Below are 17,803 nucleotides of genomic sequence, written 5' to 3' on the forward strand. Positions count from 1 at the left end.
AAAAAGGAAAGGGGAAAATAAAAAATAAAACAAATGCACCACTAACTAACCCTACACATATAAACATTTAAATAAACAAAAAACACCACCCTATTTCACTACTTTGACACTATCTGCTCCTGCACCATGCCACCGGCCCTTGGAGGACGGGACACCACCACTCAACACACCTTGTAACTCTTCTCTGTAGCTGCCACCACAACATCTATTTTCTGTGATTTATGTTCCATTTCTGCGGTACAGTTGATAACCATTGCTATGAATGCTAAGAAGCCAACCCATTGCATGTATCACTCGTTGGCCTATCCCTCTGTGCTGACATAGTCATCAACTACTCACAGGGATCCTCTCAGGATCCTTCAACCTTGACCCATCCTCTTCTACTTTCTTCACTGCCTCAGCATACGACCGTTCTGCACTACTCTGACTCTGGCCACCTCCATCTGCCTCTCTCGCACCGGACTTCCGATCCGTAGCAACATAGGCACCCCTACAGTTGACACAGACAACTTTATCCTCCAAAACGACACAATCCTTGGTCCCATGCCCTCTTGCACACTTCCCACATCTTGGAATCTCCCTTCCTACACACGGTTGCGACATGACCATAAACGTTGCACCTGAAACACTGCAGTGGATTCGGCACAAAAGCTATAACAGGATAACTGATATATCCTAACACAATTTTGTCAGTTAAAAACTCAGACTCAAGAACTCAAAACAACTGACAGGGATTCCTCTGTTTCCCCACTCTCACCACCAGGTCTGCGTCGCACCAAACGGCAGGCACCACAAACACCAGGAATCCTCAAGCTCAATTGCTTCATCTGTACACTACCCCAGAAATCACTCCTTTCATCAATGGTACCCTACTCCTAAGCGCAAAGCAAGAAACAGATATTGACTCAAGTTGCGTGACACGGAGCGCCCGCTCCCTCTGGTCTGAAGAAACACAAACAAATATCATAAGTCCACTACAGGTTACCTTCACTGATTCAACTGCATCCAACTCCTTTCCTACCCACCCTGAAACTATAAATGGATCTGCCAAAAGGCAAGGATATACTTTCTCCAAAAATGTCACTCCTACTGGACCAGATTCTTCTTTATCATGTCCATCGATGCCAATAGCCGAGCTTTACACCACACCTTCCACCTCACTTAACTCGCCCTCATTCACTTCCATTTTAACTCCAGAACTCTGGCGCACGGCTCGCTCTGTTTGCACTTGACACCAATCTTCTTCGACACCCTGCCTCCATTTTTATCGTCATCTTCCTCAAATTCAAATTCAACCTCTGCTTTCCTCTTCAACCTCTTCTTCCTCTTTTTCCCTCCATTCCTCCTCAGAAATCCACCTTTCTGTGTCCCTGTCCCAATATTCCTCTTCTCCCGACATTGCTTGCCACAGACTGCCTCATTCCCTGACAAATATGGCACTGGTCAATATTTGTGTTACACCATCTAGGAGGTTGACTCTGATGGGAACTCACTCAATAACCAGGAGTGATACAGTATCTGGTCTTAAGAAACAGGAACAGCGGCAGCTAACAGAGTAGTGACAGTTTAAACACACACTGACCATGACCGTGGAGATCAACACTGCCACTGCCAACAGGTGCTCTCAGGTCAGAGGTCAAAAGTAAGATGGTATGGAGTAGGGTGTCCACACAGCAAATTGACCAGTGTTACCTAGAGTTGATTTTTGAATGTAACATGTCTAGTGTTAACTCTCTAGGAGTGAAATTAACACCCAGTGGTATAAAAGGGAAGGGGGATACCTATTCAGTAGTACAACTGAATGTTTTCAACTGAAATGTGTCTTCCGTATTTAACCCAACCCCTCTGAATCAGAAACCCCAGTGTTGATGTTAACCAGTGTTGAGTGTCAGGTTGTGATGGTTTCAGTTTTACTCTACTCATTATCATATTTCCCAGCATGCTCTATTGCAGCTAGATTTTGGGGGATTGTTTTTAATATCTGTGTTTTTGCATTTACATTTATTGATTAATATTATGCGACACAAAGATAAATAATATACATATTTCTAAACATATCCAATCAGTTAGTTACAAATGGTTGTTCCAGTTTAAATGGTTTAGGTAAGGGGGTTTCGACTCGTACCCTACTAGTCCGGAGCCTGCTGGGTTTCTTTTCTACCTGATCATTAATTGCACCCACTTGGTGTCCGAGGTCTAAAATCAATCCCTGATTAGAGGGGAACAATGAAAAAACACAGTGGAACTGGCTTTGAGGCCCAGATTTGAGTTTGAGGGGTGTAGGTCATGTCCCTTATCAATGTTCCTAACCCTGACAGGCATTCTGAATACAGGTTGTGAAGGAATAAAAATTCCAGCTGGTGGATATCTTAACTCTCAGCATAATGTGACTTGCAGGCCGATATGTCGCTTGTAAACCAGGAGGTTGCTAACACCAATGTGTTAGGGTAAAACTTGGCCATGCAGTTGCCTAGAACCGCATGTACTGTACACATAATGAGAAGAATAGCAGAAGGCGGTTTGAAATTCGGAATGCAAAATGATGTGTGTTACGGGTTGGGGAAAGATGCCAACTTAATACTTTCACAACCGTGGCTTTGGACAGGGGTTGAGACTATTACATAATAAGACCCCAGTTATTAGAGGAGACAGATATGGAGTCAGGCTTTGCTTGGATTGTGACCAAGATTGGAATTTTACACATGAGCCAGTCAGGGTGATTTTAAAGTAGAGCAACCCACCAAACATTGCATTATCCATTATGGGAAATTATATAACGGGTGGGACTAATTCTGAATGCTGATTGGTTAAAACCGCATTCCAGTCGAAGTCTATTCAACTTACCACTGGCTAAATCTATGACGTTAAAATGACTATTTAGTTCACTATCTCATCAGCCCAGCCAAGCAATTTATAAACTTGATCTCCACTATAAAATGCATGTAGACATTATCTCACATTTCTTTTAGACTAACATTTAGTTTTCAACAGTGGAGATTTGTATAAATCTTGATGTCTGTCTCTCTGACATTTGCAACATTATTTCAATATTCAAATTCGATCTCCAGCCGTCCCATAGTAATGAACGTGTCAGGATGAGACAGAAAAGCAGGCAGTGTTTCTCAGCAAGTGGAAATCGTGAATCAGCTGGTATCATTTTTATGGATATATCTAAAAAAATGTTAAGTAAGAAAAGGTCAAACGAAACCAAATGCAGTTTGAAGTTTTTCCAGCTTCAGTTTGAAGTGATTGTGTTAGTGGTGTTGTTGGCTACCTCCTCTGAACAACAGTGTCCTGATGAGTGAGCACATTTTCTATGCCAGGTGAAATCACACCTCTTTAGCTCATTGTTATGGATGTACCCAAAGAAATGTCACTAGAAAACAGCTTAAACAAATGCAAATGCGGCTACTTTGCTGTTATTCTGGCTGCACTTTTTGACGTGAAGGTAAGTTAGCCGTAGTTGGCTAGCTAGCAAGTAAGGGATAAGAAGTTTGGCAATTGAACGTTTAGAACGAACGACTGGGTCGCGTCCATACAGTGCATTCGGAAAGTATTCAGACCCCTTCCTTTTTTCCACATTTTGTTACATTACAGCCTTATTCTAAAATGGATTAAAGTAAATGTTTTCGTCATCAATCTACACACAATACCCCATAATCCCAAAGCGAAAACAGTTGTTTATAAATGTTTGCAAATTTATAAAAATTCAAAAACAGATAACTTATTTACATAAGTATTCAGAACCTTTGCTTTGTGTCTCGAAATTGAGCTCAGGTGCATCCTTTTTCCATTGATCATCCTTGAGACGTTTCTACAACTTGATTGTACGTGATTTGGAAAGGCACATACACCTGTCTACAGTATATACGGTCCCACAGCTGACAGTTCATGTCAGAGCAAAAACCAAGTAGTGAGGTGGAAGGAATTGTCCGTAGAGCTCCGAGACAGGATTGTGTCGAGGCAGATCTGGGGAAGGGTATCAAAACATTTATGCATTAAATGCATTTAGCATTAAAGGTCCCCAAGAACACAGTGGTCTCAATCATTCTTAAATGGAAAACGTTTAGAACCACCAAGACTCTTCCTAGAGCTGGCCGTCCAGCCAAACTGAACAATCGGGGGAGAAGGGCCTTGGTCAGGGAGGTGACCAAGAACCCGATGGTCACTCTGACAGAGCTCCAGAGTTCCTCTGGAGATGGGAGAACCTTTCAGAAGGACAACCATCTCTGCAGCACTCTACCATTCAGGCCTTTATGGTAGAGTGGCCAGATGGAAGCCTCTCCTCAGTAAAAGGCACAAGACAGCCTGCTTGGAGTTTGCCAAAAGGCACCTAAAGGACTCTCAGACCATGAGAAACAAGATTCTCTGGTCTGATGAAACCAAGATTGAACTCTTTAGCCTGAATGCCAAGCGTCACGTCTGGAGGAAACCGTGGCACAATCCCTACGGTGAAGCTTGGTGATGGCAGCATCATGCTGTGGGGATTTTTTTCAGTGGCAGAGACTGGAAGACTAGTCTGGATCGAGGAAAAGATGAACGGAGCAAAGTACAGAGAGATCCTTGATGAAAACCTGCTCCAGAGCGCTCAGGACATCACACTGGGGTGAAGGTTCAACCTTCCAACAGGACAACAACCCTAAGCACACAGCCAAGACAAAGCAGGAGTGGCTTCGGATCAGGTCTCTGAAGTGGCCCAGCCAGAGGCCGGACTTGAACCCGATCGAAAATCAGCTAACCATATCAGGTTAAGCCTACTCAAAACACAGCCCTTTTTTAAAAGTGTTTCTTAAATCCCCTTTTGGATTTTTTGTTGTTGTTGTTGTTGTTGTAATGGTGGAAGAATGATAGGAACCATTTCCCTGTTTGACCACTAGGTTTTATGGGTATTATGACTCATACTGTGTGGTACTCTATGGCCATGTAAATAAAACCTTTATTCAAACTGTCATCAACTGGGTTGAGCTAGGACCAGGCCTGGAATTTTGTGGTTTTAGGGGCAAGGGAATTTGGCTATTGTGTTTTTGTGGACCTTCAATGCTGCAGACATTTTTTGATACCCATCACCAGATCTGTGCCTCTACAACAGCCTGTCTTGGAGCTCTGCGTTCAATTCCTTTGACCTCATGGCTTGGTTTTTGCTCTGACATGCACTGTAAACTGTGGGACCTAATATATAGACAGGTGTGTGCCTTTTCAAATCATGTCCAATCAAGTGAATTTACCACAGGTGGACTCCAATCAACTTATAGAAACCACTCAAGGATGATCAATGGAAACATGATGCCCCTGAGCTCAATAGCGAGACTCATAGCAAATGTACTTATGTAAATAAGGTTTTCCTGTTTTTTTTATTTTTAATACAATTGCTAAATTCTAAAAAGCAGTTTTCACTTTGTCATTATGGGATATTGTGTGTAGATTAATGAGGATTATTATTTATTTAATCCATTTTACAAAAATGTATCAAAATGTGGAAAATTGTCAAGGGGTCTGTAAATATCAAGGCACTGTAAATATAATGTGCAACAGTAAATTAATAGGTCAACCCTGGTGAAATTGTGTAACATATTTTGAGGATGCTTTATTGACTACAGAATTTACAAGGGAATTACTACTTGATTAATTACTTGCAATTTAATAGGATTATTCAAAATTCCTAGCAACATTTGCACCATTAGCTGATAATAGGGTAAAATCTTGAAGTAGGTCTACATTAAAAACTTGTGCTCAAAAACATATGAGCTGAGATACACACGACGTTTCAGAGAAACAGGGTGGAAAATGGTTGACACCGATCTGCTGCCGAAACCCGGGATCGAACCAGGGACCTTTAGATCTTCAGTCTAACGCTCTCCCAACTGAGCTATTTCGGCGCTCTAAATAGCAAGCCATCAGTAAGTATATTAAACGGTCAAATGTACAATACCGGGAGTGGTCACATGGTGCTGCTCAAACTCCAACAATAACTTGGTCGTCAACTTCAGAGCAAGGAAGACACTTCGTAATATACACTAAACAAAAATAAACCGCAACATGTAAAGTGTTGGGCTCATGTTTCACGAGCTGAAATAAAAAATAAATACAACATTTCCATAGGCTCAAAAAGCATATTTCTCTCGAATTTTGTGCACAAATTTGTTTACATCCCTGTTAGTGAGCATTTCTCCTTTGCCAAGATAATCCATCCAGCTGACAGGTGTGGCATACCAAGAAGCTGATTAAAGAGGATGGTCATGACATAGGTGCACCTTGTGCTGGGTTCAATAAAAGGCCACTTTAAAATGTGTCACACAACAAAATGCCACACATGTCTGAAGTTTTGAGGGAGTGTGCAATTGGCATGCTGACTACAGGAATGTCCACCAGAGCTGTTGCCAGAGATGTAATGTTAATTTCTTTATCATAAGCTGCCTCCAACATAATTTTAGAGAATTTGGCAGTACCTCCAACCCGGCCTCACAACCGCAGACCATATATAACCACGCCAGCCCAGCGCCTCCACATCCAGCTTCTTCACCTGCAGGATCGTCTGAGGGGTGGAGCTGAGGAGTATTTCTGTCTGTAATAAATCCCTTTTGTGTGGAATAACTAATTCCTATTGGCTGAGCCTATCTCCCCAGTGGGTGCCCTCCAAGGTCCACCCATGGCTGCACCCCCTGCCAAGTCATGTGAAATCCATAGATTCGGGTCTAATTCATTTATTTAATTGACTGATTTCCTTATAGGAACTGTAACTCAGAATGCAATTTAATTAATCAACTGTTTGCTAGAGGTGAAGAAAAAGTGTGACACCAATCAGGCCCTAGAGAACTGATTGCCCACTCCTGTGCTTAACGCTTGAGCAGACACCTTTCTGCGTTTGCAAAGATTGCCGCACGAGGGCGATGCGCGCAAATTGGTGGCAGAATACGAAGGAGCTCTTATATAACGCCAGCAACAAACAAAAAATCCTCTATTTACATGTCGCTTATGAGTGCATTTCACACTACTTTTGGATTATAATTGGATTTTCAGGCTCATATGAAAATCCTGCTTAATATCATTTTTGTGTCATCATCGCAAATCAACTGCATTATACTTAAAAAGCACTTCCAACCTGTAAAATGTATCTTTGGCTAGCTTTTACACAGCCTATGTCAATGAGCGTTAACATTCTAGCTAACAACTGATGCATCCAAAAGACTTATTTTGCAAAGATCTCAACCAAATATAATATTATCGACTGTTCAAGCAATATTAAAAACATCATTATAAGGATATGAGAATCCCAAAAATGTATTTTGCTTATAAGTAATAAAAACAAAAATATAGGCAACGTTTAAAAACATCATTATAAGGATATGAGAATCCCAAAAATGTATTTTGCTTATAAGTAATAAAAACAAAAATATAGGCAACGTTGAACGGAACGGGTGCACATGGCGATGGGTTTCTTAATGTAGCCAAGAGTCGCGCGCATCTGTCAGTGTTTCGTGTACAGGAAAGGGGTCTAGTGTATTTTATTTACGCACCCTGACAACCGTGAGTCTAGGCTAGGAAATGTCTGGTAGCGACAATCAATTTCGTTCGCTTCCAAGAATTGCACTCGCCAACCAATCAAGAAGCTACCAACAATTGGCCAATCAGACCAGAGCTGTGCAATTGGCCAATTGAGTTAGAGCTAGAGCGGGACCTAGAAGGGGGGCGTTACTCCTCTCTTTCGTAGTGTTCCACAGGTAAGGCACAAGTAGTACAATGGGACAGATATTTCAGCGGATGTATAAATGTGAAGCATTCACTTGGCGTTTCCACTGACTACCAAATATGTTGGTGAGAGGAAGCCCGGTGGCCGGCAGTGGAAGATGGGAGATGGAACTGGATGGAACAAGATCTCATCGATGCAACATTTGATCTCAATACAGTATACTAGAATATGTTACGAAAAGATTGGACTACGTTTTGTAGACTTTACCCTTTGCCAAAGTTCCCAAAAAGTACGTTGTTTAGAAGGAGCAAGGGCGAATTGAGTTTTTGCACACGCGCACTTCGAGTAGGCGTTCCCTAACGGAAATATGCAAATACATGCTAGAATGAGCAAATAGGATCTCGCTAGCAGGCTAGATCGTTCTTGGCTCTGTCCCCCTCCTTGCTTGTCTGCCCACTATGACTCATTTATTCCCATTGGAAACGACAGGCTGTGATTTATCTTAGGTTAGTTATAAACGTCTTTGGCTAAGACCAGATAACGCAACAGCCAATGGTTGCGTACCACGTCATTGATAAAATGCTATAACATATGATGTGCACGCTGACCAGGTCGCCAGGTGTACGGTGTTTCCTCCGACACATTGGTGCGGCTGGCTTCCGGGTTGGATGTGCATTGTGTGAAGAAGCAGTGCGGCTTGGTTGGGTTCTGTTTTGGAGGACGCATGGCTCTCGACCTTCGCCTATCCCGTACGGGAGTTGCAGCGATGAGACAAGACTGCAACTACTACCAATTGGATACCACGAAATTGGGGAGAAAAAAGGGGTAAAATAAAAAAATATATATGTGGTTAGCTGATACTTAAAATACCTATCCAGACGTTGTAAGATCTTTCACGCGTCAGAAACATCTAAGCATAGGAACGTGGCCTCCCTCTTTCATGATACAATTCATCTTGAAAGTTTAAAACTTTAGCAGCTTATGCTATTTTTTTTAGCACAATGTTGTAGGTGTCTTGCAGGTGTTTACACTTATTTTTGTAGTGTAAAGAGAGAAACAAATAAACAGGGTACAATCCTACAGAATGAGCCAATACACATAGCCCTGGGAAGATGTTTTGAGTTGGGGTTGCAGGGGTGAGTGACATACAGTTGAGCACAGGTGTTTTTAGGATTTCCACACATGGGGATTTTTTTTTTTTGTCGCAGGGTTCCCCCCAAAAAGTATATTTTATTAACACATTTCATGCACATAATTTACATAACAGAATACATTAGCATAATATTTTTTTAAATGACAGAAATGAGTGGCTACTCTGACACTGACAAGCTGAGATCAACAGAAACGACCTGGTCTTGAATGCAAACAATATCCCGATAGTGAGGGAACTTATAGGCTTACGAGTGTTTTAGCAATGCATCATTCTTTCAACGGCTGAAGATGTAACATGCATTTCCCAAAACACCAAGCAGAAAGATCGGTAACAGAAAGAACGTTTGCTAAGTGCATTGTTGGAGCATGTATCGATAGTGATAGGATTGAAAGAAAGGCAGCGATGCTCTCGGATCAGCTTTCTCCATTCACATCTTACCGAAACATAATTATTCCACAATACTGATGACGGATCAGCTACTATACTGAACAAAAATATAAACGCAACATGCAACAATTTCAAAGATTTTACTGAGTTACAGTTCATATATGGAAATCAGTCAATTGAAATAAATTCATTAGGCCCTATTCTATGGATTTTACATGACTGGGGTGCAGCCAAGCCATGTGTGAGCTTCACCTGTGGGATTGTCTGAGAGGGGGGGAGGGTGCTGAGGAATATTTTTTCTGTCTGTAATAAAGCACTTTTGTGGTGAAAAACATATTTCCGATTGCCTGGGCCTGGCTCCCCAGTGGGTCTGCCCAGATGTGGAGGACCTGGGCTGGCGTGGTTACATGTGGTCTGTGGTTGTGAGGCCCATTAGACGTACTACCAAATTCTCTAAAACAACGTTGGAGGCAGTTTATGGTAGAGAAATGAACATTTAATTATCTGGCAACAGCTCTGATTGTCAAGGCTCAGGATAAGACCCATATGCAGACAGTTTCGAAGTAACAAAAGTTTATTACAAAAACGGGGGCAGGCAAACGACAGGTCAAGGGCAGGCAGAAGTCAGTAATCCAGAGCAGAGTCCGAAAGGTACAGAACGGCAGGCAGGGTCAGGGCAGGCAGAGGTCCGTAATCCAGGGTGGTGTGACAAGGTATAGAACGGCAGGCAGGCTCAGGGTCAGGGCAGGCAATGGTCGAAAACAGGAACAAGACAAAGATAGGCGCACGGGAAAAAACGCCGGTATGCTTGACAAGACAAAACGAATAGTCAACAGAGAACACAGGTATAAATACACTGGGGATAATGCGGAAGATGGGTGACACCTGGAGGGGGGTGTATACAAGCACAAAGACAGGTGAAACAAATCAACGTGTGACACTGATGGAGATTCCTGCAGTCAGCATGCCAATTGCACCTGCCCTCAAAACTTGGTGCATCTGTGATCATGCTGTTTAATCAGCTTCTTGATATGCCACACATGTCTGGTGGATGGATTATCTTGGAAAAGGTGAAAGGCTCACTAACGGATATAAATACATTTGAGAGAAATAAGCTTTTTGTGCATATGGAACATTTCAGGAGTTTTTTATTTCAGCTCACAGATGTATTATTGCCTATATGGCTACAAATATTGAGGCGGCTTATTCGAATGTTTAGCCTACCCTATAATAATGCACTAAATCGTAGATTTGACATCATTGCACACATGTTGTTATACAACATCATTAAATATATTGAGGCAAAAATTGCAGATAGGAGCCTACAATTAGCTAAATCAAACTCAGTTGAATGAACTTGAAATTGATTTCAATATGATTGATATAGGCCTATCTAGCCTATTGTATTTATCTTTTAATGCAGTCATCTCAGGTTTCATTTCAAGCCTAATTTTATTCTTAACTGGTTTGTAAGAATTGCAAAGACATTGGCAACTTTGTATTTATTTGTAGTCAACTTTGTTCTGAAGTTATCTGCTGTCAGAGAGACAGATAAACATCTTGATTCTATGTCTAGTGGAGATCTTGTGTGTTCACTACATGAAACAACAGATAGTCCCCTCCAAAAAATCGAAAGGAAGTTTGTTCTATATTGCCTTCGGAAATTATTCAGACCCCTTGACTTTTTCCACATTTTGTTACGTTACAGCCTTAATCTAAAATTGATTAAAATAAAAAAACATGTATTTAACCCATTATTTTTTGCACTAAATAGTCTCCATGTATACTCCATAGATTTTTTCTTCAACTGGTACCGGGGGACAGTCAGACGAGTCTTGTGAGGCCTGTGGGCATCCTAGAGAAAAACATGTATGTGTTTGTGACTCTCACCTATACACAGAGGGGTCTTATTAGTGTGTAGCCCAAACTGTTCAGACGCTACAGACAGAAGTTGGCAGATCGGCTGTACCAACATCAGACGAATCCCAAGACGCTTGTGGGCGCCGTAGAGCAAAATGGAGAACACCATCGTGAGAGTCTCATCTTTCCACAGAGGACAGAGTTTGTAGGCCAAACCGTTTGGACGCTACAGATGATTTTGTGAGAAGACCGATTTTCGGGATGTCTCATGGTCTGACAAACAGGGCTCTAGCTCTGTCACCATTCACCACAGATGCGGAAGTGTTACATAGGCAGATGCGGTGGATTGAGAAGCATCCAATGTAAAAGAAAACAGGTATCGCTAGTTTAAACTGACAAGACTTTGATGGGGATTTTTAATGACGCTAATTAGATTTCCGCGGGGGCTCCGACATGGACTTTAGGGGGTTAACAATGCTCCTACAAAGGTTCTTATGACGAACTTAGCCTTAAGATGATTTTGAGAAACCGGGCCCAGGCCAATGAAGAGAGACACAGATTTATATATTTCCTCCTAATATTATACAATTATAGGCTACAGTCGGCTACTAGGTAAACTGTGCACTGACTTACCTAATGATGAAGACGAAGCCTAAGCTACTCACCGGTGATGGCCAATGCGCTTGTGCCAATAGCCTATCACAACATAAGCTACTTTGAAAAACAGTGCTGTTCGGTCAAATTGAGGTTGTTGACTGACATCCGCAACAAAACATAAAAGTATAATCCATAGATGGTAGTCCTTATACATGGCATTTTGTTACACAAGCATTTGTAAAGTATTCAGACCCCTTGACTTTTTCCACATTTTGTTACATTACAGCCTTATTGTCACATGTGCTCCCTCTCTGGCCTCTAGGTCACCAGGCTGCTTGTTATGGCGCACACCTGTCATCAGACTCACCTGGACTCCATCACTTCTCTGATTACCTTCCCTATATATGTCACTTCCTTTGGTTCCTTCTCCAGGCGTTATTGTCTCTGTTCCTCTGTCATGTCTGTGCGTTGTTTGTGTTTTCTTGTTTTGTATTATGTTACGTTTATTTATTAAAACACTCACTCCCTGAAATTGCTTCCCGACTCTCAGCACGCTCGTTACATTTATTCTAAATTAATTAATTAAATAGTTTTTCCCCCTCATCAATCTACACACAATACCCCATAATGACAACTAAAACAGATTGTCATTTTTACAAATGCATAAAATAAAATAAAACTGAAATAGCTTTTACATAAGTATTCAGACCATTAACTCAGTACTTTGTTGAAGCACCTATGCCAGGGATTACAGCCTTGAGTCTTCTTGGGTATGTCGCTACAAGCTTGGCACACCTGTATTTGGGGAGTTTCTCCCATTGTTCTCTGCAGATCCTCTCAAGCGCTGTCAGGTTGGATGGGGAGCGTCGCTGCACAGCTATTTTCAGGTCTCTCCAGAGATGTTCGATCGGGTTCAAGTCCGGCCTCTGGCTGGGTCACTCAAGGACATTCAGAGACTTGTCCCGAAGCCACTCCTGCGTTGTCTTGGCTGTGTGCTTTGGGTCGTTGTCCTGTCGGAAGGGGAACCTTCCTTCGTCCCAGTGTGATGTCCTGAACGCTCTGGAGCAGGTTTTCATCAAGGATCTCTCAGTACTTTGCTCTGTTCATCTTTCCCTCGATCCTGACTAGTCTCCCAGTCCCTGCCGCTGAAAAACATCCCCACAGTATGATGTGTCCACCACCATGCTTCACCGTAGGGATAGTGCCAGGTTTCTTCCAGACGTGACGCTTGGCATTCAGGCCAAATAGTTCAATCTTGGTTTTATCAGACCAGAGAATCTTGTTTCTCATGGTCTAATAGTCCTTTAGTTGCCTTTTGGCAAACTCCAAGGGAGCTGTCATGTGCCTTTTACTGAGGAGTGGCTTCCGTCTGGCCACTCTACCATAAAGGCCTGATTGGTGGAGTGCTGCAGAGATGGTTGTCCTTCTGGAAGGTTCTACCATCTCCACAGAGGAACTTCAGTATGCTGTCAGAGTGATCATCGGGTTCTTGGTCACCTCCCTGACCAAGGCCCTTCTCCCCCGATTGCTCAGTTTAGCCGGGAGGCCAGCTCTAGGAAGAGCCTTGGTGGTTCCAAACTTCTTCCGTTTAAGAATGATGGAGGCCACTGTGTTGTTGGTGACCGTCAATCCTGCAGAAATGTTTTGTTACCCTTCCCCAGATCTGTGCCTCGACAAAATCCTGTTTCGGAACTCTACGGACAATTCCTTCGACCTCATGGCTTGGTTTTTGCTCAGACATGCATTACGCCTCCCGGGTGGCGCAGTGGTCTAGGGCACTGCATCGCAGTGCTAGCTGCGCCACCAGAGTCTCTGGGTTCACGCCCAGGCTCTGTCGCAGCCGGCCGCAACCGGGAGGTCCGTGGGGCGACGCACAATTGGCATAGCGTCGTCCGGGTTAGGGAGGGTTTGGCCGGTAGGGATATCCTTGTCTCAGTATGTAAATGTAATAAAATGTATGTAAGTCGCTCTGGATAAGAGCGTCTGCTAAATGACTAAAATGTAAAATGTAAAAATGTTATCAACTGTAGGACCTTAGGCACACACCTGTCTATATATCTATATAACAGGTGGACTCCAATCAAGTTGTAGAAACATCTCAAGGAGGATTAATGGATACAGGATGCACCTGAGCTCAATTTCGAGTCTCATAGCAAAGGATCTGAATACTTATGTAATAAGGTATTTTTAAAAACCTGTTTTCGCTTTGTCATTATGGGGTATTGTGTGTAGATTGATGAGAAAAATTATATATTCTACATTTTAGAATAAGGCTGTAACGTAACAAAATGTAGAAATAGACAAGGGGTCTGAATACTTTCCAAATGCACTGTATATAATTTTGGCAAAATGATTTCAATTTATCAGAGGGTGCTGCAGCACCTCCAGCACCCCTACTTCCTGCGGCTATGCCAGCATGGTGGTACCTCTTCTATAGTTAAATGGAATAAATCATCTGCTGATGCTCAGCACATCCATGTTTGAGTGTGACAACAGTCAAGATGAAGAGCAGGCCCATCTCATCTTCTTGCTTCCTGTGTCATAATCAATGTAATTACCATAAAGATACATTCTATTGCATTCCTTTTCCATTAAAGGAACAGCCTGTAACCTGGTGATGTCATAAGTGGTCTACAAAACTATTTCAGCTATGCAGTTATTGTTCTTCATTTTTTTTGTTTAAAAGGTATGACAGCTGTGCTCATATTCTCCCAAAATCAACGGGATGCTACATTAATTGAAATGACCAATGAACGGTTGGAAATCTTAGATTGTGGTTCAAAGAATATATAATTATCAATTGATAATACAGATGTTTGTCCATATCATGTAACTGTTGTTTCTTCACAATGAAAAACAGAATTCTGATTAGAATCAAGGCACTGTAAATCATGATTTCCTAGTTTAGCAGCCTATGTGAAAATTGTATTTATGTGAACATTTTATGTATTGAGCACCTAGTCCTGTTTGAAGGCAGCTCTGTCAGGAAATGACTGCATATGAGGCTGGGGTTGGGAAAAAAATATCAAAAATCACCAGATCTGACATTGTGATGCGTTTTCTGCTTTAAAAGGGACATTTTACCATATAATGCTGCAATGTAATCAATCATGCTCACTCCACTCTGTCTCTTTGCCTGTACTTTGTCACCCCCGCCCCCCTTAGCTGGATAAGAGTGAGGTAACAACGTTTGACCTGCCCCTCTCAGCCAGCCATGGCGCCACTGAAGCTTCTGCCTCTAACATCAGCGTGGATGGAGCAGGGGCTGTGGCCGGGGTGGAAGCTCTGGCTAGGGGGGCTGAAGTGTCAGTGGGCGCTGAGGCCCAGCGGACACGGGCTGTTCTGGAGCAGCTACAGCAGAAGATCCTGAAGAGCATTGAGCAGATTCGGATAGAACAGGAGGCACGAAACGACAACGTGGCAGAGTACTTGAAGCTGGCCCACAATGCCAACAGCCATCAGGCTTTTCGTATCAAACAGGTGTTTGAGAAGAAGAACCAGAAGTCTGCTCAGACCATCGCCCACCTGCACAAGAAGCTAGATCACTACCACAAGAAGTTTAAGGAGATACAGCAGGTGTGTGTGTGTGTGTGTGTGTGTGTGTGTGTGTGTGTGTGTGTGTGTGTGTGTGTGTGTGTGTGTGTGTGTGTGTGTGTGTGTGTGTGTGTGTGTGTGTGTGTGTGTGTGTGTGTGTGTGTGTGTGTGAGTAAAGAGAGATGAAATGAATGAATGAAATGAATGAATGAAATGAGTCCTCCATGTCTAATATGTCTACTTTTGCGTTGACACCTTTTCCCCCATCCACATAACCTCCCTCTCCTTATAGCAAGGTCTGGGCCGGCAGCCTAAGGATGTGCTGGGGGATATGCAGCAGGGGCTGAAGGATGTAGGGGCTAACGTACGAGCAGGGATCAGTAGCTTTGGTGGAGGTGTGGTGGAGGGTGTCAAAGGGGGCGTGTCAGAACTCACTCATACAGCTGTGGTGTCTAAGCCCCTGGAGTTTGTCAGCTTGATCCGCAACAAATTCGGCAGCACACACTCGCTGGAGGATGGTGTGGAGGAGCATTTAGATGATGTACCCCTGAGTAGCAGCGTCACCTTGGCCTCCAGCTCAAAGTACAGTAGTGACGACGAGTGCTCCAGTGACTCTGTGACAAGCAGTAATTATTTCGGGGCTGGGGGAGGAGGGGGGATGTTGGGGTTGGGGCCGTCCAGGAACCACCACCACAGGTCCTGGGACACTCGGCTGGAAGGCCTGCAGGAGATCAAAGCCAGCCAGGCTCACATGGAGGATGCCATCGAGGACATGAAGAGTCAGCTGCAGAGCGACTACTCCTACATGACCCAGTGCCTACAGGAAGAAAAATACAGGTATGAGCTACTGGAGGAGCAGCTGAATGACCTGACAGAGCTGCACCAGAACCAGATGTCCAACCTGATACAGGAGCTGGCCAGCATGGAAGAGAAAGTGACCTACCAGTCCTATGAGAGAACCAGAGACTCTCAGGTAAAGAGGCAAAAACCTGGATGTATAAGATGTACTGAAACACACAAGTATGAGTGCAGAAAGGAGCCTATAGTACCCGTAAAGCTGTTGTAACTTTATGTTTGCCTGTGTTTGTATTTGTATATACATATTATTTTATGTGTGTGTTTGTACAGGAGGCGGTGGAGTCATGCATGAACCGCATCACTAGGTTAGAGCTGCAACAGCAGCAGCAGCAGATGCTGCAATGGGAGGGTGTGGAGAACGCCAATGCCCACGCCCTGCTGGGAAAACTCATCAACATCATCCTGGCTGTCATGGCTGTAGTGCTAGTGTTCGTCTCCACCCCTGCTAACTTTATCACCCCGCTCATAAAGACCAGAGCACGCGTGGCTGCCACTGTCTTGCTGGCCATTTTTCTGTTTATCCTCTGGAAGTACTGGGACTTCCGGGAGCTTTGGCTACTGCCAGGCTGACCCCTCCATAGGCCATCACCCACACACATTGTTTTGACTTGACCTATCACCTACACTGAAAAAATAAAGGTTCCTTGGAGAACTCTTGCCCGATAAATAAACTTGGAGTTAAGTGTAAGGTTCTTGACGTGTCATCTACAGTTCTTCAGAATTCTAAAAGGTTCTTGAAATGTATGAGAGCCTGCAGATGTGTCCCTTTCATAAAACACAGCAAAGTGGCCAGAGTTTTTCAGTGTAACATTTCTAGTGTCGATTCAAGAGTTACATTAACACGGTAAAGAGTTAAATTAACACTAAGGGGTGTAAAATAGACCCAGTGTTAGTGTTAGTAACCAGAGTTGAACATAAACCACACCCCAGCATACTATATTGCAGGTAGATTTTTTAAATTGTTTGTTAAAATCTGTTTTTCCATGTACTTTGATTAATTAATCTTACACTACTCAAATATAAATAGCATTGTTGCCTCCCGAGTGGCGCAGTGGTCTAAGGCACTGCATCGCCGTGCTAGCTGTGCCACTAGAGAGCCTGGTTTGAGTCCAGGCTCTGTTGCAGCCGGCTGCGACTGGGAGACCCATGGGGCGGTGCACAATTGGCCCGGGTTTGGCCGGCAGGAATGTTCTTGTCCCATTGTGCTCTAGCGACTCCTGTGGCGGGCTGGGTGCAATGCATGCTGAGATGGTGCCAGGTGTACGGTGTTTCCTCCAACACATTGGTGCAGCTGGCTTCCGTGTGAAGCGGGCGTTGTCTCAAGAAGCAGTGCGGCTTGGCTGGATTGTGTTTCGGAGGACGCATGGCTCTCGCCCTTTTCCTCTCCCGAGTCCGTATGGGAGTTGCAGCGACTACCAATTGGATACCATGAAAAAGGGGTAAAAAAAATAAAATTATAAGAAAATATAAATAGCATACAATTTTGTAAAGTATTCCAATCTGTTACTTGAACTATTGTACCCGTTACTGAAATGCTTGTTTCAGTTTAGATGTTTAAGGTAGTCTCATATCTTAGTCTTCCCAACCCTGGCAGTCATTCTGAATGCAGGTTGCTGGTGAATAAAAAGTTAAAATGTTTATTTGTTGGATTCCAATAGGAATAACACATCACTTTGCAAGCCAGCATAATATCACTTGCAGCACTATATTCTTCCCTTCTGCACACA

The 17,803-nt window shown here is 43.2% G+C and overlaps 1 protein-coding gene and 1 non-coding gene across 2 annotated transcripts; one reads left to right on the forward strand and one right to left on the reverse strand.

The window, feature by feature from the left end:
• Window positions 1–1,583: 1,583 nt before the first annotated feature.
• Window positions 1,584–16,646, forward strand: LOC120021200 (transmembrane and coiled-coil domains protein 2-like). The gene is made up of 4 exons (XM_038964856.1): window positions 1,584–1,628; window positions 14,850–15,260; window positions 15,511–16,191; window positions 16,347–16,646. The coding sequence occupies exons 1-4, from the start codon at window positions 1,584–1,586 to the stop codon at window positions 16,644–16,646; spliced, it is 1,437 nt and encodes a 478-aa protein (XP_038820784.1).
• trnaf-gaa lies at window positions 5,804–5,876 on the reverse strand. The gene has a single exon. It is a non-coding gene; the product is annotated as a tRNA-Phe (tRNA).
• Window positions 16,647–17,803: the final 1,157 nt, after the last annotated feature.

This window comes from Salvelinus namaycush, chromosome 2 (genome assembly GCF_016432855.1).
Source record: "Salvelinus namaycush isolate Seneca chromosome 2, SaNama_1.0, whole genome shotgun sequence".
NCBI lineage: Eukaryota > Metazoa > Chordata > Actinopteri > Salmoniformes > Salmonidae > Salvelinus > Salvelinus namaycush.